A 24,367-nucleotide genomic window follows, 5' to 3' on the forward strand; every position below is an offset into this window, starting at 1 on the left:
CTCCCATGTATCAAAATTCAAAACTGAAAAAGACCTTGACAATCACAATTTTACTGACCAAACTTCTAGATAAGAAAATTGGAAAACAAAGTCACATAGGTAGTAATTGGCAGGGTCAGAATTTGAACTCAGCAGGGGTTTTTTATACTCTAAAATGAGTGTCCTCTAGTACTTGTGATGAAGGGGTCTTCTCTTTGACATTTCACTAAAGAATTATAGGAGATTCTCATGTATCCTGGTAGTTTTCTAAATGTTAATGGAGCCACAAAATGTTTGAGATCTTTTTTCTTTATTTGTAACTCTAACAAAGTAGAGAAAGAAACCTATGTACATACATGTGTATAAATACATAAGCACCTGTACACATATGCATATATAGGTACCAGAATAAATGGAGAAACTGGACGCATCTAATGAGTAATTTTTGTTTTTTTTTCTTTATAACTGGAGAGTTTATGCCTAATAGGTATATATTTGATATTTTAAAATGCAGTTACATTCTGTGAATAAAAAAGAATCCTGAATGTACTCCAAAAATGATTGACATGTATTTACTGATAACAATTATAAAGTGGAGAGAACCAATTTCTCAAACAAATCATCTTAAATTCAACATTTCTAAAACCAATTCTGCCAAGTCTAGGTCTCAAACTAATGTAAAAGAAAAAATTCTGCAATTTAGTTTCTTTAAAATAGGAGATTTGAACCTATAAGGTGTCTTTTAGCATTAAGTCAGTGGTCCTATAAGACCAATGATCACTTTAAAAAAATAAACACTTTTTACTAATTTTGTTGTCAAGCATCTCTCCTATTACCACTCTCCACCACAAAGATAACAATGGCTAATTTTTGGATCTTAGAAAAATAGAATTAGAACTAGAAGTCATCAAATCGAGACTTACAAAAATGAGGTCACACCATGGATACTACCATTCATTGATGAATAAAACACATATTCTTTTAAAAACATCCCTAGTAACTTTTTCATCTTCATCTATTTTATCAAAGTAGTGTTTACGTAGTATAGTTGAAAGTAGTGTTCTGCAACTGTGTGTGTGAGAGATATTATTTATTCATCCCATATGGATTTATGGTTCCCTTTGTATTAACTCTTCAAGCCTAAGAGGCCCACAACCCACAATTGGTAAGCCCTACTTACTGATTTTTTTAATAAATTTCCTTCTTTATACCCCAAATCTAATAAAACACTAAGATTTTTCAATTCCCCCATAAAATTTTCTGAGTCTCTTCTTTAGTCTTCTTGCTGCTGTTTTCTTAATTCTAGGCCTATCAATGAAACAAGCATTTATTAACAGCTCACTACATGTCAGGTATTTTCTAAATAATAGAGATACTTGGAGTCAGGAAGACATGAGTTTAAATACTACCTTGGAGAATTACTAAAAGAGTGATCCTGGACAAGCTAGTTAATTTCCTCAGTTTCCCCATTTGTAAAAACTGGGATAACCAAAATATCTTAATTCATATAGGATCATATGAAATAATATGTGGTACATTTTATAAACCTTGAGGTACCACATAAATAATAATTATAATCAACATCAATAATAATCTATACATTCAAGGATCTTATATTTTATCTGGTGAGAAAAAAAATAACAAAAAAGAATAAATAGAAATAAACGTTAGGTAAGGAATTGGGAAAGACTTGTACTCAGGTACTGCAACATTAAATAAATTAGAGATACAAAGAAGAGTTTAATCAATACTTCCTGACTAGTAGTACAAAAGCAAAATATCAGGCAGCATATCTCAATGGAAAGAACACTGAAGGTGTAATTTAAGTCTTATTGGGCATTTCTTTGTCTACTTTTTGTTCCTTATTCATAACATTCCTACCTTTTGTTCCTTACCCATAATATTTCTCATTGTCATTCCCTTGCTCAGTTCTGTCCCTCATATCTAAAATACAGTCTCTATACTTCCACCTCTTAGAATCCCTAGAATTCTACAAAACTCAGCTCATTTCCTAGAAGATGCCTTTCCTCATCTATTTCACCTGCTAGTTTCCAGCCCCGAATCAGAAGTTATCTTTTGCTTTCTCTATCTTTTGCCTTTGCAAGGAGTACCTTGGTACTTGTCTGCTTCAAAACTCAATGAATTCAATACTCAAAGCATTTCAACAAATAAAGAATGCTTCAGCACTTAACTCTTGCTCAGCTTGGTTGCTACACTTGGTAGATGTCTTGGCTGAGCAGTAGGGATGTGAGGTTGGCCAGGCAACCTGTTCGGGACAGCTGCTGTTATTGCCCTTGGCCATGGACAGCTCCTCCCCACATATGCATAGGACTGTTAGGTTGGACTGAGGGGAGGGGTGGGGGGAAGAGGGCAGTTATTGAAAGGTGGCTGAAGAACAGTCTCCCAGCTCCCCAAAAATAGTACCAGAAGGGGCAGGCAGCATTTGGCAGGCTCAGCAGGAGGAGAAGCAATAGGAGCAGGGGTAGCTGTGGTGGTACAAGCATCAGTGGAGCCCAGGAGGAGGTGGCAGCAGTTGGGGAGAATCCAGGACTTTGGGCATCCTTGAGCCCCTGGAGGCAGCCAGAGCCTGGGCAGTGCAAAGCACCAAACCATAGCTTTCCACATCCAGGCCCTTCTCTCCCCCCAAAGAAGCTTGGACAGCATGGAGTACAGGGAGAATAAAAAGATATTGGTTCCTCTCAAAATGTGAGTTGGGTCAAGAGAGGAACCCATGGAAGGTTTCTTCACAGTTGGAAATCACAGTCACTCCTTTTGGGGATTAGGTGGGGGAAAAATAATTAGGCTGCAGATTGAAGATGTACTCCTGATGGTTTTCATGCCTTCTGATACCAAATAATGATGAGTACCAATGTACCATTGTACTGACAGGTGTATATGTTATTTTTCAAAGATAACACAAGCTCCTTGAGAGCTAGAACTATTTTATTTTTGCTTTTACATCACCTGACCAGCACCTAAGAGTACCATGCCTGTCACATAATGAGCACTTTATAAATGTTTGCTTACTGATAAGTGTGGGACTTTAAGCAAATCTTTTAATTTGTAATCTTGGTTTTATTATCTGTGAAATGATGATGATACCTACCATCTCTACTTCAAGGGCTTAATGTGATAATGTAAGTGGGAAGAAATTAGAACTTCTATAGCACCCATTGCTGTGGTTCAGTCATTCTGTCTTGTCTGACTCTTCATGACTCTGTGGTTTTTACTGTCCATGGAATTTTTTTGACAAGGATACTAGAGTGGGCTGTCATTTCTTTTCCAGTGGATTAAGGCATATAGAGTTAAGTGATTTTCCCAGGATGATACAGCCAGTAAGTGTCTGAGGCTTTCTGACTCCAGGTCCAATGATTTCTCTACTAAGCCACCTAACTGCCTTCTATATAGCAGCTACTATGTGCTGAGCAATTTTTATAAATATTACTTCATTTGGTACAGTATTTCTTAGAAATGACTATGAGGAAGGGATGTGTCCATATAATTATATTTATATTTGACAACAAATACTTACATTTGACAAACATTATTTAATAGTTATTATGTAATCATGCATATATGCTGTGATCAAGTGATTTCTACCTAATCACATAAAGGAAGCATGCATATACATGCCTGAGTTTGTAAGAAATTGCAATAATATGTGGTGATAGCACATTAAATGAGGCAAACAAATTTTAAAATCTATTTCTAGTGTTATGATAGGGAATTGTTAGATATGGCTTCTTCATGAACAACTTGATTTTCCTTCAGATTTCATTTGCTTTCCAATTTGCACAAAACTTACCTGCTATTTTTAATACAGGAAATGAATGACCACCAGGACAATTTCCGCTACTCAATCTCTTTTCCAAGTATTCTCAGGAATCAAGGTTTCACAGCATGAGACTCAAAGACAACAGTCCTGTGACATTATTCTGAATTCATATACATTTTACAACTAATCATGACAAGTTTGAAATGAATTCAGAAGATGAATGAAATCAGAAAAACAAAAGAACTGATGTTTTAAGGAAAAACTACTGCTAAACAACATATTTTTAGAATAGCTATTTTTAAAAAAAGGTAAGGAAGGAAGAGCTGAAGACAATCTAAAAATATCAGAAAAGGTGTTGGCTGCCAAAAAAGGAAGTGAACTATCAGGGCAGTGTGATAGTATGAAAAAGATGTAATTGAAAGGTTTCCAAAAAAAGATAAAATAACATTCTTAAAAATTAAATACAAAGAAAAATTTTGTGATGAATAGCAAAAAGCAGATTTCAAGTCACTTTAGAAATAGTATTTCTTGATAATTATCTGACATGGAAAATCAGACAAAACACAGCATGGAGGAGTTAAGCTTTTCATATTGCAACATCACTAACTTCCATCGGGTGTCAGCAAAACTTCCCAAAGATAAAGTTATTAATTCCTTGAACAATTATTTTCTAGCTTTTAAGTTGTTTTGGTGAAATTTGAAAGCTGAACTTAAAATACTTCTACTGTTCTTAGAATATTACTGGTAGCATATAAAGACCTCCACATCCTTATACATTAATAATTTATAAAAAGATATATAAGTTTAGCTCCCTGACGATGGAACATTTATTGTATAAGTGTTAAAAACAAATTCATTAGTTTAAATCAGGGATTCTTAACCTTTTTTGTACTAAAGATTCCTTTGGCAGTCTGGTAAAACCTATTCAGAATAAGGATTCAAATAACTGAGAGAAATGTTACATTTAAGTTAAGGATCAGTGAATATATTTTTCCCTATCCAAATTCACAGATGCCCTCAAAGTTGGATGTCCATAAACCTCCAGGTCAAGAACTTCTGGTTTAAGGAAACATATGAAAACATGTATAAGAAGCTATATAATTATTCCAGTTTGGCTGCCATGGTAGAACATGTTTTTTGAATTCTGCTGAAATCTAGGAGTTCCCCAAAAGTTCTGATAAATGAGGGTATCATTGGAATAAACTGAATAGTCTTCTAAAGCAACTATTCTAATGGACTCACACTCAATGAATATAGAAAGTCTAGTATACTAGTTTACAAAACAGTAACATTATTTTATAATTACATATTATTCTGTATGACATGAGAAATTCAACAAGTCATTGGAATTTCTAGGTCATGACTGTCCTAAAACCAATTTTCCTTCTTTTCTGCAATGACCCAAGCCATTCTTATTGGCCAATCCATGAATAACACCTAGAGAGAAAGTGGTATGCTCAATAATCTGTTTCCTCCCCACAGATCAGCAAAACACATGGTGTCAATACCCTTCATTTCACCTTAAGCAGAAAGAGAATGCTGAAAAGTCAAATTTGCTTGGACTAGAGATCTTAATTATTGCATATCGTGTTGTTTGGAGAACAGAACCACCATTGCTAAAGAGTTCGATTAAAATGAATAAATTATTATTTATAGAAAGAGATTAAGAAATGCAATTATTAAAGCAGTGCCTTATAATTTTGAGTCTTATTCTGGGCCTTTCTTAATTTTCATTTTAATCATGAATGCATTCAACTGTGAAGTTTCTCCTCTTAGCAAAAATCCAATTAATAAGGGCAAAATATTAACATATATTTTCCTAACTCATATGATATGGTCTTATGAAAAGGTTACATTCTTCTTATGAAAAGTATGCAAATATGTAGTTTCTGAACAATGCTAATTTGCATAGTTCATCTCTTTGTCTACATGGTATCAAAAGAAAACAGGTTGAATCCTGGATTAAAGACTGAAGTGCAATATCTACTATATTTCTGACCATGGACCTATCATTTCATATTTAAGCCTTGGTTTACTCATCTATAAAATGGGAATAAACATACTATTGAATTCACAGGTGTAGAATGAAGAGAGTCCATTATGAAATGATGTATACATGTGAGTTATCATTACTAATCAGGACAATGGGAGTATCTGGATGCTACAGGAACACTCTTTAAAGAACAGGTTTCATTTTATTTTTAATATTCCCAATCAACAGCCACCCACTCCCTTATTTAGAAATTAGGAAACTGAGTCCCAGGGGAATTAAATGACTTGGCCAAAGTTCTTATTACAAAGTGTCAAAAATAGGAGTTGAATGCAGGACTGTTGACTCCAAAACTAATGTGCTTTCCAACATTACCATGTTAGCTCCCTAATATGAATTGTATTCTGCCAGGTTTTTTAGGCTAAAATCCTGATATAAAAGAACAAGTAAGAAGCTATTTTTAAAATTGGTACAAATTTTGGCCTTCAAATACTTAATATAGCATTACCTATGGTGAAAACAAAAGGTGTCAGTAGAGTATAGCATGTCACTATTCATGACTAATATGTAAAAATTGGAGTAAAAGATACAGCCATAGAAAAGGTAATTTAAAAAAGCAGGTGATCTGGTCACATATTGAGAATGAGACTCAAATGGACTGTCCAAGTACTACCTTGGTGTCTGAAAAATTAAATTGTAATAAAAGATACTGCCAGAAATATGTATGACTAAAAAAGTAGGTTATATATTACATATTGATAATGAAAAACAACAACAACAAATGGATCCTCCAAGTACTATCTTGCTGTGTCTGAGAAATTATGAGAGTCTGAAAGTCTCCGGAACATAGAAGGGACTGTGTGAATATTTTGTAGAAAGATATGGATTATATACTTCATAAAACTAGATGGCATAAATAGGGCTACCATCTCTATAGGGTGAAGGTGTCCTCCCACCAAAAAAGGGCATCAAGTAATCATTAAGGTATCCCTTAAAGTAAGTATAAGCAAGGTTGTTCACTCCTGGCAGTCCAAGCTTGTCATTGATGACTTCTCTCTGTGTGCTGCTCTAGCTAGATATGGTAAATTTCTATCAATTATCACTTGATTAGTCTTTTTGCTTCAAGATTTAGAAATATAACTTCACTTTAAAAAATGAAATAATATAAGTGTTGACTTTATAAAAACAGTACTAGGCTTTCCACTTGCTGGACAGTAGAAGATTTGTCATGAGAAAACCATTAACTAAAAATCTTCAGTTTTGACTCAAAGATTATCAATGATAACTGAAAACAAGTTAGGATTGGTGAGTTTATTTTAACATTAGTCTTATTCATAACTCAGTCAACATTTGTATGAGTGCTTGAGAAACCACTATTTTGATAGTTTGGGGTAAAAAGATTATAAATTGAAGTACCAAACTTCTTGCCTTCCTGTATTCTCCCTGATTCCCAAGCTACTTGGTTTTAAATTTTGTTGTGAAAAAAAATCCAAATATTCTATTATATTATAATGACAAGAAACATGCAATAGTGAGATAGGAGAACGGGAGATGCACTAGGCTTAGACTCTGAAGAAATGGGTTCAATACTTCTTTCTGACACAACCAATGTAAACTTGGTTAAACCATTTAGTCACTTAATCTCCTCTGACCCTCAGATTTCTCAGCTCTAAAGTGGAGGAAATAACACTAGTACTCTCTACCTTACAGGGATGATGAAAAAGCATTTCCAAACCCTTAGGCAGCATATAATTGTGAGATTTTAAAAAGTCATATCAATAGAACTTAAAATGTACTTTTGATGATAAAAATTCTAGCCATTCACCTTGTATTTTTTCCACTTAATATTGAACCCTAAAGTCAAACTTCCCTCGTTAAAAAAAAATTCATCATGATTTTTGTTTATTTGTGTCTAAGATTCAAGAAATCATTTAATAAATTTCATATCTCATTTAAGTTGAATATTTCTTTCTTTATAACTTGGACTTAGAGCAGCACAGTCTTAGACACAGAAAAGAATTTAAAAAGCCCCCTAGGAAAACATTCTCATTTTTCAAAAGAGAAAATTGAGGCCCAAAGAGATTGAGTACCCGGAAAAGAACCTGGATTTATAATTAAGAAATACGGTGATAATTTTCCATTCTATATTTCTGGCCAATAGGTGGTGCCAGTAATTCCTACATTGCTTTTAATTACAATATTTGGAAAATTATTTCCAAACTGTGCATATTAAAGTCAAAGAAATTAATATTAGGATTCTAATTATAATGATGAATCACTGATAAGAAAGAAAACCAGAATTTTTTTGGACATAAGTTCATGGGGTAATTGTCCATTAACAAATGAACTGACATTAAGAAATGTTCTTCTTCATTATTTTACACAGCAGTGTTTACTTCCTTCATTTAAGTATAATATCATGAATTCCTTATGTGCCTTCACAAGGTTCCTTTAAATGGAACCTTAGCCAAGAGGTCATACATTTCTTTACTAATTTTTTGGCTATATGTTATATCACAGGTTCCCCCCTCATCCCCCACAGTCCTCACCCCCCCCAAAAAAAAGAAATAAAACTGCTAAGAATATAACAAGATTACACACTTAATATATCTTTCTGGAAACAAAGAGATATTTCTAAAGAAAAAAGCCAGCAGAAAATATCCTAACTTTGGATTTTGCACTTTAAATATCAGAGGGAATAAAATCTCTTATATACAGGTAGCATAATATATGTGATCATTTCTGTTACAACTCAAAGCTCAAAATCTAATGGTTCAAGGATGCATTTCATTCCAAGTCCTAGTGATGAGATCCTGAGAAGTTGGGTACAGCTGGTAGACAAAGACTTAAGCCCTACTGGAATTGATCCTAGAGGCAAGCAGGGAGGGGCACTGATGGGGATCAGTTTGATCTGATAGTTCCACTCTCTGTGGAGGCTGTGGTAACCCCCACCTTGCTCTGTCCTATCAGAAACCCTGAAGTTAAATTTCCTCTATAAATCTGAACTCCTGTGAGTCAGTCCACAATATGGTACCTACAATTTCATCATTTGGTGCTAAATCCCAAACACATTATTTGATGGCCAGGAATTGCTCTTCTAAACCATTACACTGGAAATGAATCTTCCATTGTTAATCTAATTGACTCAGTATCATTTTATATTCTTAAAAATCCAAAATTCAGCTTGATCCTAAAGATAAATGGCAGTCACAATAACCACTGGCTCTCAATATTTTAAATGTTTCTGTGAACATTTTTGATGTGGATAACAACAGGGACTAGAATTAAGTCTGAAGCACAGGCAATTTCCAAATAAGAAAAGTTTTACCAATTAATAAAGTTAAGACTTTTTTCAAGTAGGACAGGAAATGGAATGTCATTTGGAATATCATTGGAAAGTATTTTAAAAAATGAATAAAAACACAATAGATCCAAATCCTGTTAACTTGTGATTTTATAGTTTCCTTTTTCCTTTTATAGTTTTTCTTTGCTCTTTTCTCTTTATAAAAGATATTCTTTGATACCACTAGCCTACATAGCACCTTGCTTACCCTCACAAACCCATTATGTATCAGAGACAGAACTTGAATTCAATTCTTCCTTTGAGATTGATTTTCTATTCACTATGGCTTAATCTCTCTCTCCTTTTGATGAGAATATTCAAAATATTCTATTTCTTAAGCCTGTGCTAAGTGCTTTATAATTACAAACTCATTTGATTCTCACAACAATGTTATGAAGTAAGAGCTATTATTACCTCCTTTTTAACTCAGACAAACAGGTTAAGTGCCTTGTTCAAGGTCACACAGATAGTAAAAATGTTTGAGGGACTATGGGAATTCAGCTCTTTAGATTGCAGGCTTAGAGCTATATTCATTGTGACATGTTATACTAACATAAAATCAGAGAAATTTAAATTTATTTAAACTTACATCTTCAAAAATGAGATGTGCCATTCATATTACTTTACCCAATTATCATAATCAATGAAGATTGTACCAAAGTACCTTTGGAAGGCTGGGGAGATGGAAGAAAGAAAGGTCAAAATATTTAACTGAAAAAATTCTTTTATCTGTTAAATGGACATGATTACAACTCTAGAGATTAAAAGGACATAAATGATATATAGTCTGGGCAGCTTAGACAATTCATTTTCAAATTAAATTTCACAATTATTCCCCCCCTCCCCCAATACTCCAATCTCTCCCCAATCTCCAAGAAACAACATGGAAAAAAATCATGTTCAAGAGCAGCAAATAGGCTACTGTGGGATTATAAGCAATATGTAGAAGAGTAAAAAGATAGCTAGGTGGCACCATGATGCATAGAGTGATGGGCTTGACGCTTGGAATTTGGCTTCAGGTACTTATTAGCTGTGTCACCCTGGGCAAGTCACTTACTTCTGTTTGTCTCAATTTCCTCATCTGTAAAATGAGCTGGAAAAGGAAATAGTAAACCATTGCAGTTTTTTGTTTGTTTGTTTGTTTGTTTGTTTTTTTGCCAAGAAGACTCCAATTTGGGTCAAAAAGAGACAAACAAAAACAAAAAAATAAGAAGTCTGAAAAGGCAAAAATGCACCAGGTTGTTAAGAAATTTAAATGCAAAACAAAGAATTTTAAATTTGATCTCTGAGATAAAAGGAAGCCACTGGGGCTTATTGATGTGGTGTAATATGGTCAGAACTACACTTTCAGAAAATTACTTTGTCAAGTGAGTTAAGGATGTACTGAATATCATGAGTCTAGAAGCAATGAAACCAATCAGAAAAAAAAAAAAAATAGCAAGTTCCAGTGAGCATAGAGATAGGGTAAACTGAAATCCAGAGGACAAAATGGGCAATGGATTGGATATTTGGGATGTGTGAGAGTAAGGAGTCAAAGATGACAGCAAGGTTGCAGGCTGACATGAAAGAACTCTCTAGCTTAGACAGCATGTCATTTTGCATTTCCACTGTTTTCAGAGCTCTAAGGGAAGTCAGTCAGTCAGTCAGTCACTCAATAATACTGACAAATCACCACGTGCCTAAAGAGACAGGGATGAGGACAAAGACAGGATACCAGAGAAAGCAAATACTATCCTTTCATTTGTGGAACTAAAATCTACTGGAAAAAAGAGATCAAACAAAAAACATCATTTACTCAAACATTTATTAAGTGATAACTGTGTACTAAGCATTGTGTTAAGTTCTGAAGACCATGGGGATTGGAGGGAAGTAGATTCAATTAGTGTTCAAGAATTTTAATTCAAGAAGTGACTGCCATAAAGTTGTAAAAAGAGAAATTAAATATTAGAATAATTTTTGGAGAGGATGATTTTTACCGCTTTACCTAAAATCTATCTGAAAGAGTGGGCAAGATGTCAGGAATCACCCTGAAGCCAAAAACCAAAAATCATTGTCTCATAGTTTTATTCAGGATAAAATGATGAAATGGAAAATCAAATAAGTTGATCAACTAAAGTGAGGAGATCTGATGACAGTCTACAATCAAAGGGAAAAGAAAGAGAAGTCAAATATGAACTGAAAAGCATGGGGAAGAAGATATCTGGATTTGAAGTTAGAAGGCCTGGGTTCCAAAACTTTATGTGACCTTGGGGAAAAAAATTTTCTTAATTTCCCTGGATATGAGGTCCCTCACCTACTAAATGAAGGCAATAGATTCAGAAGTCCCATTCATTTCTAATTCAATGATCTAAGAACAAAATATGCGGGACAGGGAAAGACAGTCTGATGTTAGTAGTAATAAGAATAAGGGAATGGAGAGAGAAAGAGACATAACAGATGCATTCATTCACGTAATCTGTCAGTTTCTGTTTCCACTGATATCTCTCTCTCTCTCTCTCTCTCTCTCTCTAACCCCACCCCAAATGAGTTTTGCTTTGACAGTCAAGCAAGATCTATCCCTATAGATAGTATGATTTAGGATTGTAGAGAAGATGAAGTAAATTTGTCAGGGCCTAAATTTTATCAAAATTCTATAGTAGAAACACAGACAGACATTATCTAGAGAAAGAAACAAAGGGAGCAGTTATCAAGTGCTTACTACCACCAGAAACTGACAAATAATAGATCAATGGACCCATATTGTCCTCTACATAGAAATTTCCTCAATTTACACAGATCCCAAAGTACTAAGGCTAAATATATAAGTACTAAATAATTTTAGGTAACCTGTAAAATTTGGAAATTTTTTGAAAATCTGTAAAATATCTACTCCACACACTAAGACATTCTTCTAGTTCTTTTAATATTTTGTGGCGAGTGTACAACATTATACTGGAGAATAATTTACATCCTGGCGGCAGCTGGATACACACAAAGGAAATAGTGCTCCCGAGGAAAAAGATGTAGAAAAACAGTGCTGGGAATGAGGTTTGGGACATATCCATAACCAATGGGTGGAGGAGATGATGAGAACTAAGTACTTAGAAGAAAAGGTTGGAGATATATGGGGGGGGGGAGGGGAAAATTTAACTCAAGAGACTGTGATATGCTTGAAACTAAGATTTGTATAAAAGAAAAGGGAAAAGGTGATTAAAAACAGTATTAAGGACTCAGAAGAGCCTGGAGTTGTATGGGAAAGGGTGAGTGGGGGGAACATAACACAAGAGTTTGCACTATCCTTGAAAGCAAGTTTTATATGTAAGAGAAAGAAATAAAATGATTAAAAGCAGCAATAAGGTTTAGAAGAAAAAGACAAAAAAGGATAGCACTCACAGATCAAAAGACTCAGGATGATCAAGTGAGAGAAGAGGCTTTTAAGTTTCTCTTCTGTTTTTTTTGTTCCACACGCAACCTGTGATTTCATTGAGAATTTCAGATGAAGAAGTCTATCTACCAATTCAGATTATAATTAGCTTTATAATTTAGAGTATTAGAACTCTGTGGGGCACTGAGAGTTTTAAGGACTCATACAGAGTTTGGGCAACTGCTGTTGTTGTTTGTCCTTCATCTTTCAAAGAGAAACAATGATATCATAGAATGATGTCTAGACTTATGCATGAATTAGATTTAAGTGAGGCAATGTTGCATAGAATTGTCAATCTCAAACCCTCTCTTCCAAAGTGATGGAAGTCCAATGCCATGACAAAAGTCAAGATGAATGATAATGGGCCAGGATGCAATGGATAACCTTGAGATTTTCAATGTCTGACCAAGGTCTAAGTCTACAAATGTTTGGGATAGAAATCCCTCTAACTCACCAATGAGTTTGAGTTCTGTAGTTACCCTCAACCTTGTTTGTTTGGCCTATCTAATAAGACATTTTTACCAGATATAACCACTGCACATGCTACAGTTTTTTAAAGCCATTTTTGAATGCCAGGTGGACACCAAAGATGGATGAGTACTCCTGGAAAACCCTCACACAAGAGGTGTGATAACCACATTTGTCAGAGGAAAGACCTGAATCCAAGGCTTAGTGCCTCTGAGATCAACTCTCTGTCCATTACACTGAGCTATATCTTCATTGTTTTTTGTTTTGTTTTGTTTTTTGCTTTTTTGAGCAGGAAAACAATGATGCCATTAATGGACATAAGAAAAGCAGAAAACAAAAAAAAATTCATTTTGAAAGGACAAGAGTCAGGGCAAGCTAGTGAAAAACTCTTGAGTCAAAGAACCTGCTTATGAATTCTGGCTCTCACCCATATGAGCTGTGTCACCATGTGTAAGCCTCTTGATTTGTTTTGGCCTACTGCCTCTCCTGCAAAAGATGAGGGTTGTACTAAATTATCTGCAACATTTTTGTAGGTTTAAATCCAATGAACTTCAGCTCCCTCATTTTATAAATTACCAAGACCACAAGAAGCAAAGTTTACATAGGAAGTAAGAAGAATTTAAATCAAAGTAGGATCTATATTTCCAAATTCAGTGTATACATTCTTCCAACGCCAACTTAAGATGGACCATCCAAAGAATAGATTGAAAGAAGTGCCAGAAGGAAACAAAGACAAGCAAGAATGTTTGGAAAGGAACATGATAAATTTGTTTTATGTATGAATGAGTATACACACACAGAGAGATGTATTTATACAGTGTATAAATAATATATGCATGTCATCAATATATATACACACATACACACACATATATTTAAAGGTAAAATTTTATGATTTCACATATAATTTTTTTTCTGTCCTATATTGCATATGAAAATTTCTCTCTTGTTCTCTCTTGGTGTTTGTAAAGTTTAGGAGGAATTTTTTTTTTATTTCAGATTTTTCATAGTGTCAACAAAGATATATTTACCATTTTTCTGCCCTCCAAAAAATGGGCAACACATCTAGATAATCTGATAATGTATCATTGACTCTCTTTAAATTTGCAGTTTCATGTGCACTTCATTGTACTATGTTATGAAAATACTTGTTTTATTACATAAATTTTTAAAAATTTATTTTAAATTCCCAGTGTAAAATCATAAAAGGCTCCCTTGTCAAGTGTTTTTACATTGATTTTTCTAGAAAAATAATGACTAAATATTATTATTCTAAGAATTGTAAAACAATGTATCAAACTATAATAGAACTAATAACTGTTTTCAATAGTTCTTTTTGCTTTACAAAGTTCCTTCCTACTTCCCTCAAGGATGCTCAATTGCTGGTGCTCAAAATCTTGCTGATGAATGTTTTCAAGAGTGTATTGGCTTCCAGTTTAAAATTTATGATGGACATCAGTATTAGAATCATGGCGTCCTCCCTATCTCTTGGGAGAGGGAGGAGATAACTGACTTCACCACCGAGAAGAGTCTGGAATGTTGTTTATAACAGTCAAATGAAACACATCTAGAGACTTCTAACTTGAAGTGAATTTATGTCTCAGTGAGAAGTCATTTCTATCTTCATTTACTCTTTCATTTGATATAGTATATCATAGTGGAAAATGTATTGGACTTGGATTCAGAAAATCTGAATTTCCAGTTCTGACTGGACTATTACTTTCAGCATGATCTTGGTCAAGTAATCCAAGTTCTTTGAGACTCAGTTACCTCATCTGTGAAATGACCACAAAAAAATGTTCATACACCCTAGCTCACGGGATGACAATGAAGATGAAATGAGAGAGTATGAATGCATTTGGCACTTGGTTAATTTAAAACACTAAATAGATGAAATTGTTATTATTTACTATTATTTAATTATTAACAATGTGACTACTCATAACTAAATAATTAAATTATTGTTGATGTTTGATGCTATGGTCCAATAAGGTAAACATTTCCCCCTAAAGTCCAATTCTAACATTGTTAGTGGAGGCTTTTATTTGAGTGTAGTTTTTAGAAAGTCCTGCCAAGATTACAAAAAAGTTCAAATATTATCTTTTAATTGTGTGAGGACCAGCCTATGTGAATGAAGTGCCATCATCAGGCTAATTTTAGAGAGATGAGGGTTTTTAAAATTATTATTATTATAGTTTTCTTAAATACAGCAATTGTATCTGTGTTGGAAAGACCTATCTATATCAATGAGAGTGCAGATCATGAAATCTTGAAGATAAACAATAAACTGAGAGTCGGTAACTAAAGTTCAAAATCCATTTCTTATAATTGGCAGTTGGGGTTGCTGAAAGAGTTCTACTCACATACTCAAGAAAACTGAGTGTAATCATTGACTGAATTGTGTGATCTTTCTTTTTGTGTGATCAACTTTCTTCGTCTCAGATTGTTGAGAATGAATCAATTAATCATCAAACATTTAGAAGACCTACAGTATATCAGACTTTTTGTTAGCATTCAAGTTCTCTAAAAATCTAGGTCATCATTAACAATTTCCTTTTCTGATGAAATTCTGAATTGCTAACTTAAGGATATATTTAAATTCAGTTTATATAAATGTTAGCAAAACATTTAAGAAAGTCTTAGCTCTGTAGACAAGATGTAGAGAGGTGGGCTAAAAAGGGGAATTTGAAATTGTCTGAAAGGCTAGACCAGAATGATTCAACAGAGAGAAACATTTCTTGCTTGAAAATGCCAGGGATCTAATCTTGACATTGACTTGGATGAAGTTACAAATGGAATGCTTATTAAATTTGCTAGGAGGGACTGTTAATATGTTGGATAAACATCAATATTCAAAAAGTTCTTCACAGGTGAGAATGATTGGCCAAGCAGTTGAATTGTTGAATTCCAAATTCAACATTTTACTTTCTTTTCCCCTATTTGTAGTAGGCACTAGTGAAACTTAAATCTGTTCTACCTGAATTTCTTCATATGATATGTCCATCAAGCTGCTGATATACTCTCCCTTCCCAGAGATTGAAAAGTCTATTAGAATAAATATTACTTTCCCTCTTGTCACATCTTGACAAATCTGCTTGTCTTCAAATGTAATAAAAATGGTTTGCTGGCACTCAATAATAGGTAGTGAAAAAGGTTTTATTGGGCATTAATGACAGATTTCAGGGTGAAACACCAATTTCTACACAATAATTATAGACCGAAGTCTACTTCTTATTTAGCTCTTAGTTATATCCATTTAGATCTCCTGAGTCCATAGACAAGTTCAGGGCCTTTTGCCTTTTTTTCATAGATTTTATAATAATTTGGCAGAAATCTAGGAAATGTGTAGATAGTGTTATTGCTAATTTTTTTAATTGCTAAATTTTTAACAATGCTTTTTACATACAATTATACCTGGAAGTCCTAGAGTCACTAGCTGGAATGTAGACAACATTTTTAGTAAGAACCTACAGGATAAAATACAACCAAAATACAGGCATATACTTGCAGCATAAACTCACCTGCATTGGAGCCTGTTAAATTATAGCGGGCATTAAGTTTCTTGATAATATTTTCATGGATTTGATACCATTCACTCTCTGTGTTACACCTATGAAAACAGAAAAAACCCTGTTCAAGTCTTATTGTGCATGACAGCAAGCAAAATCCTTAATAGTTGATCTGACTTTCCTGATTATGTACTTCTTAATAGGAGCCAATCATAAACACTTCCTTCTTGTATCACAGAGACAAGATCTATATCAGATTTTTACCATGATGTTCATGATAAATGTTCTGAGATACAACCCCCATATAACATTCTGGACCATTTTCTATCCAGGAAATCTCAACTACCAAGTGTGTTAACAACAACAACAACAACAAAAAAAAAAAATTCACTATATCAGTGATTCTCAAAACTTTATTAAGGATCCTGAGGATTGCAGGAGTAAAAATTAATTACAGAATAATATTAAGGCATTTAATTTTAATAGGGTAAATATCAATAGACATAACCTACATAAAAAAAAGTTTTGGTTGGGAGGTTCCTCAAGAATTTTTAAGAGTATATGGGAGTTTCAAGACCAAAATGTTTTCCTATCAATGGGCTTTATTGAAGTCTCTGGTGATGAAAGATTTCTACTACCATAAAAATTAGGCTCCATATCAACCTCTACAACCTTGAAAACAAAATGTATTCAAGATTTATCAAAGGAAATTGAATTTGTGTACAAAGTATAATTCAGCTCAGAAAATGTTTCTTAGATTAAGTAAATCTTAACACTGGTGCCTATTTTTTTCATCCTCTATTACAAATATTTTTTTGGCTAGAGATTTCATTCAGGTCACTGTCTCTTGCCCTTATATGTATTTCCAAATAAGCTGCCACCTTGTATTAGCCACTAACATTCCTCTCCACAAACTGAGAAAAAACAGCCTCAGTGAGTAAAATGAAACAGAGTCAAAATTATTCTAGTTATGTATTTTCCAATACCCTGAATCTAAGGCTGTGGGTTTATATTTTACCTATTTTAGCATTCACAGGTACTTTCATGATGGACATTATCTGTCACATATACAACTTTCTTAACAGCAGGGCACTAAATAGAGCTTTTAAACTTGGATGGCTAGAAAACTGTGATCAGATAAAACTATTTTACGTGACCAGAAATAAGAAACAAAATAATCTTCCACAAATTTGAATGTCATTTTTCCTTCCTTCTTTTGCCTCATTGGGTGAGAAGAAAAGATGGCTAGCATCTTATTAGGTATCTAAGCAATATCAATGCTCAAGTCTTTTTTTTTTTTTAACCTATCAAACCAAAATGAAACTAAAGCTTCTAAAAAGCCTATGGCCAGAATGTTTTTGTGTCATACACCAGACCTTCAAAATATGCCTTAATATTGTGTTGAGCTCCAGAAAGACATGGAGCTCCAGAACCCCCAGATTAAGAAATATATCACTCCCTCTCTCATACTCTCTCTCACACACACTTTGTCTCTGTCTGTCTCTCTCTGTGTGCCCCCATGTGCCTTATATTAAGAAAGCAAAAACTAAAAACTAAGCTGCTTTTTTATCTATGATTTCTCCCTAGTTGACTGTTCTCCTTATATAGGCCATAAATAGTCTATGTTCCTGAGGCTCTTCCATACTCCCTGGGATTACCAAGCACTCTCACTTGGTGATGAGAAAAATACAGAATAAGATGTGTTCACCAGAGAGGTAGTGAGCCATATGGGTAATGCAGGGATTTGTGGTTTTCACTCTATCTTTCCTTTGATCAAAGAAAATATACTTAGCTGTCTCTTTCTGTGTTTTTCTCTAAGTAGCATGTACAGAAACACTTGCTACCTACACTAAAAGTACTAATGATATGTTTGCTGAGAATTTCAGTTCCTTAAAAAGGCAATGTTGAAAAGTAATGTTTTTGCTGTGCTACTAGGGAGCCAGGCAAGATGGAACCTGCAAATGTATTACTTGGTTCTAACATTTTTCAGAGTGAATTTTCTTTGAGAGAGATAATGATCATGAATTTTAGCCCTATTAGGGAATGACTTCTATGGGACTTTGGGCAAGATATTTATATGCTCTAGGAAATCTCTAGAACGTTAAGTTGCAAAAAGGTGCCCACCTACATTGGTAGAAGGAATTTTCTCATTATAGAGTATCCTATGAAATCACAGTTCTAGTTTTTAGTTCTATATTGAGAGTTAAAGGCAATATATATATATATATATATATATATATATATATATATATATATTCATTCTGGCCATAGGCTTCATAGGATTCATCTTCTGCCTTTGAGACATTCTGGCTTTGTGACCCTGGGCAAGTCCCTTCACTTACTATGCACATGTAACTCTCTAAGGCTATAAATTACTCAAGAATGGCTCATTTGTATTACATAAGGAATTCCTGATACCACTATTAAAATTATAGATCTGAACAAAAACGAAACAAAATAAAAAAACACTGGCATGTTCCCAAATAGAATTATTAATTTTACTAAGTGTTTATATGTTTCAAAATAGGATCAAAGATTTCTACATTTTTATATTCTTAGTTTTTGTTTGAAGATTTCAGTCTACCAACCGACATATGTGTAATACTGAACCAAGAGATTATGGATAACAATAGGAAATCCATCAATGTCAGTGGGAGGAGAAAGTGCTAACCATGTGCCTATATAATAATCTTACAAGAATGACACATAATGATATATATCAAATAAATTAAGGTAATTATTAGAATAAACTGCCAGAATTTGTGGCAGGCATGAATGGGTTTTAAGAGTTGCCTGAGTCCTTGGAGGCTATCTGGGTGGGAACGCTAGCTTTGGCAGACCTCACCAGGCTGAAAGTTCTTTTGGTTGGGTGTGCTGGATATACTCAGAGGTATAATAAGTAAAATGTAATCTTAGAACAACTTTAACTTTGAATAGGCTTATCTTCAGAAGTTTCGGGACCAGCTAATGAAATTTATTAGACACTCCACATCCTAGAGACAGTCTAAGACATATTTTATTTATTCTCTTTTAGCTAAGCAATTTTTTTTGGTAGTCTGATGAAATCTTTGGATACCTTCACATAATAATGTTTTTAGATGCATAAAATAAAAAAAATTGTGGGATTATCAGGGAAACCAATTATACTGAAATACTATTTTTTAAAAAAAATTCATAGATTCCAATTTAAAAACATAGAAAGTTTGTGATCTATGTTAGTAAAGAGATAATTCACACCAATGAAATCCCAAATCTCTGAAATATTTCAGTATTAATTTTGGCATTATCTTCAGATGGTCACCTAGAAATATTCTGCTCAATAATCAAAAGTATTACACAAAATGAGAAAGGCATTTTTCCCCTGAGAAAATTAAACAATCATTACCAAAATTCAATTGTAATGCAAACAGCTATAAAATGTACCATGTATTTTTGGGAAATTCTACTTACTGTAAAGGTAGGCTTCCCAGTATATGTTCCGTAATCCTTATAGCTCACTTTAAGATTCAAGAGGCCCCAATATGTGAAACTTCAATTTTATGAACAAAGCCCAACAAGGAGCCAAAATTTCATGAAAATTACATAACTGAGAGATATGTGTATGTGTATATACACATGTGTGTGGAGGGATATAATACATATGTATGTATATATAATGCTATTATTATCAATTGATGGTAGTATTCTAGCTGTTGTGGTGGTAGTCGTTGTTTACAAAGCACTTTATACATTATCTAACTGAAGCTTCATAATAACACTAGTAATTATTTTGAGCTAACCACCCCATATTACAGATAAAAAAGTTGGGGTACAAAGAGATTAAGTGACTAATTCATGGTCAGAAAGCTAAAAGATGGAAAAGGTGTGATTCAAATCCACATCTTCTGCTTCAGCCAGGTAATTTGTCAACCATACCACATGAGAGGCCCAGATGGAACAACAAAAATTTGTAATTTTCCAAGAAACTTTTGCCAATGTATTATACAGAAAGCAGATAAGGGAGTTCTGCAGAGCTAAGATTTAACTTGTATGAATTAATACTATAGTATAGTTGGATATTCTATGGTAAAACAAGCCTTCTTTACCTGGTGTCCATAATTTATTTAATATTTTGATAAGTGCATTAAATGTATTTCAATATAATCAATTTCCAAAGTAATCCTATGTATTTTATTTATGCATTAATAAACATTATTTTTAGAAGGAATCCAGAAGCTGAAGCAGACTGCCCAAGGGGCCCATGACATTAAAAAGGTTATAAATTCTTTTGTTGTAAGACATCTGCAATCTAATTGTAACAATATCTCCTTTTTATAGGGAACTTCTAGTACAGATAAGAAATGCTTTTATTAAGTAACAACATATGCATAAATATATTTATATTGTGATTCTTTTTTCTTGCTTACAAAAAAACAGTAGAATTTTGTACTGCTATTTGTTATATTTCTGGGCTATGAAAAAGGGTTTCCTGTGTATGCTGCTCATTCCAAAAAAAAAAAAAAAAAAAAAGACATGTCTTAAACATAAGTAATATACCCACAAGATCAAGTAAATGGAATCCACTTCTATGTGAGACAGGGGTAAACTAAAACTGTACCACCCTACAATAATGGCAAAATATAACCAAGTATATATAAATTTGGGGACAAAAGTTCCCAAAAAGGGGGGAAAGTTTCCATTTGCATCCTTGTATTCAAAGGCTGGCAAGTCTAAAGCTTAGATCCTGGGGGAGTATGCTCATAAAAGGGTCTATTCTACCAAAAGAGACAACTCTGTGTTGTTGCTTCACTCTGTGAACCTTGGATGGAGCTTGCACTAGCATATCAGCAGATTGTATGGGATCAGAGGAATGACAGAAAGGGCTCACTGTTTAAGAACTGCCTGGCCACCGCATATCCTTAAATAAAAAAGCTCTTCTAAATGTCACTAGTATGTAGGATACACACACACACACACACACACACACACACACACACACACACACATTCTTTTACTTCTTTGGTGGCCTTGGGCTGATGTCATGAAAGTCAAATAACAGGTAATCAAATAGTCTCTCACTAGAGGCTATTAGCTTGGAACAATGACATTTACTTAGGTTATTATTAAAACTATTTTGCATTTCTCTCTCTCTCTCTCTCTCTCTCTCTCTCTCTCTCTCTCTCTCTCTTCCTTTCCCTCCCCTGCTCCCTTTATTTCTCCCTCTTTCTTTACTTCCCCACCTGCCTCTAAGACCAAGTCTCCCCGTCTTACCCAATATGAAGGCCATACAAGGGTCCCAGCCTTCTTACTAATCAGCATGGGACACCTAATTCACGCTGCTTCTTACCTGGATTGGTTTGCCTCTCTTTTAGGTAATTTTACATCCTTCCCTGCCTCACCTTGAAGTTTATCATATTAATGTTGAACTTAGTAGATGGTTGATCAGCTTCTTCAAACAGCTCAGAACTTCAGGGTCCAGGGATCCATCAATTTATAACTAGGATTACTGGTATCCTTCCCAATTATCTAATTTTCATTCTCTCAGAACTTACTATTTTTTTTTTTATTTAATAGCCTTTTATTTACAGGTTATATGCATGGGTAACTTTACAGCATTAACAATTGCCAAACCTCTTGTTCCAATTTTTCACCTCTTACCCCCCCCACCCCCTCCCCTAGATGGCAGGATGACAAGTAGATGTTAAATACATTAAAATATAAATTAGATACACAATAAGTATACATGACCAAAACATTATTTTGCTGTACAAAAAGAATCAGACTCTGAAATATTGTACAATTAGCTTGTGAAGGAAATCAAAAATGCAGGTGTGCATAAATATAGGGATTGGGAATTCAATGTAATGGTTTTTAGTCATCTCCCAGAGTTCTTTCTCTGGGCGTAGCTGGTTCAGTTCATTATTGCTCCATTGGAAATGATTTGGTTCATCTCATTGCTGAGGATGGCCAGGTCCATCAGAACTGGTCATCATATAGTATTGTTGTTGAAGTATATAATGATCTCCTGGTCCTGCTCATTTCACTCAGCATCAGCAGAACTTACTACTAACTGATATTCAGGGAAATAGTCTACAAAAAAAGGAGGGAAACCATCTTGGAATTTTAAAGCTCCAGCAGAGAAGCTAAAAAAGTTAGAAAATCAATATCAAATTAAATTGATAATTTAATATCGTTATCATCTGAGAATTACAGTGATTGGCAATTAGCAGGCTGATCCCCATACTGCACATATTCAGTATCTCTGGATGTATTTGTGAAATCACATTTGAGGTTCTATCACCCATAACCAATACTAGGAAGAGTTGCTACTCCCAATCTCTATTCCAGTGGGAGAGGTTACAATCAATCACATCGACGTCTCCCCAAACGCAAATGCCTGAATGTTTCTTACATGTATACTTTCAAGATGAGGTCATCCTTGGTTTCTCCAGTCAGCAGGTCAGCAATACTGAGGACCGCACAGCCAAAGGGCCGCCGATACTGTACACTGCACGCGTTCTTCTTCTCTCCAGCCCCCATGCGACCTGTCCAGTAAAACAATGACAGTTCATAGCCACTTGCCTGGAGCCATCCCCATGACTTGTGCCCAACTCCACAACAGTCCAGAAGTAACTTAATGTTATGATGAAAAGAATATTGGAAATTCTAGTCCTACCCATGAGACTAAGTATCTGTGTGACTCTAGCCTCATCAACCTAATCTCTCTTCTCCTAAATACCCTCACCTGTAAAATGAGAGCATAATTTCTAAGGGCACTTAGAATTCCATATAAGCTGATGGAATCTTTGCTCCTTCATTTTGCCTTGTGATAAAATAAAAGAGAAACATAACTTTCACAACAGCTTAAGAAGATTCTCAAATGAGAAACATTTATAGGCTGTTCCTGTCACCATGTCCTAACCCCATAAAGCATAACTCTCTTGCTTCACAACACTTAGATGTTGAAAAAACTAATTTCAGCCTTCCCTTCTGGCTCTGAGAGCACTAGCTCTCTCTCACATACTACAAGACTGATACAATTACAGTGCTCAATTGACTGGTGCTATCAACTCTAGAGTCCCCAACTCACTAATTAATGAGAAACCCAGGACTCTAGTCATATTTCTAGGAAAGGCCCCTAAGCAAAGACAAAGGGGAAAGGAGAATAAAGGAGAGCACCCAGCAGCAATAAGCCATTTCAAAATTAAAAAGAAAAAATAGAGAATAAAAGAGGAATAAAAAGAAATGCAAAGAAGAGGACAAAAGAATGCAAACTTCATAATGTTTTTTATTTTAAAAAAAATGTTTTCCTTTCAGAATCAAAATGCCAGCCTTAAAAACCAAGATGTAAAGCAATAAATAACAAGGTGTACTGTTTCTCACTTTCCCTAGCTGACGCTGGTTAGCACATCCTTCTCACTCAATAAGTAGATGCCTAGGACAATTTTACAGAAATGAGAAATGCCTGGCTCTTAAAGATAACAATTCCTTCTCCCCTTCATTTCACCACATCAAAGGAACTAACAGACTAAGCCTAAATTCTTCTTACAGTGCACTGCTCCAAATCTAATTTCATCTCATTCTCAAAACGTTTAACCAAAAATCTCTTGACCTTTTCAGCAGGTCTTTCAATAATCCCAATGAAGTTATGCATTCAATGAAAGCTGAAGGGGATTAACTGCTAATTAAATGTTCATTTCAACTAATTAATATCCACAAAATTCTTGATAAAAAGAGATAACTGCTATTAAACTGTTATACAATTGAAGCAAGCACAGTTCCCATTAAAATCTCTTGGCTTTAATGGGTCTGCTCCAAATACATTTTCTGTTATCCCCTCTTAAGAAAGGGGGAATAATTTGGGTGGGGAGTGAGGAAACACTACCTTATTCATCTAACTACATAAAATAGTCATTATCAT

The 24,367-nt window shown here is 34.3% G+C and overlaps 1 protein-coding gene across 7 annotated transcripts in view; it reads right to left on the reverse strand.

Annotated features, from left to right (window-relative positions):
- Nucleotides 1-24,367, reverse strand: part of DOCK4 (dedicator of cytokinesis 4) — a 500,144-nt gene that overhangs the window by 206,058 nt on the left and 269,719 nt on the right. For all 7 annotated transcript variants that reach the window (XM_031938825.1, XM_031938828.1, XM_031938827.1 and 4 more), the window contains exons 11-12: nt 22,859-22,991; nt 16,480-16,568 (exon numbers count right to left, since the gene is read on the reverse strand). In XM_031938825.1, the coding sequence (XP_031794685.1) occupies nt 16,480-16,568; nt 22,859-22,991 (222 nt within the window). The remainder of the gene's footprint in view (nt 1-16,479; nt 16,569-22,858; nt 22,992-24,367) is intronic.

The sequence above is a fragment of the Sarcophilus harrisii genome, chromosome 5 (genome assembly GCF_902635505.1).
Source record: "Sarcophilus harrisii chromosome 5, mSarHar1.11, whole genome shotgun sequence".
In the NCBI taxonomy this organism is placed as follows: domain Eukaryota; kingdom Metazoa; phylum Chordata; class Mammalia; order Dasyuromorphia; family Dasyuridae; genus Sarcophilus; species Sarcophilus harrisii.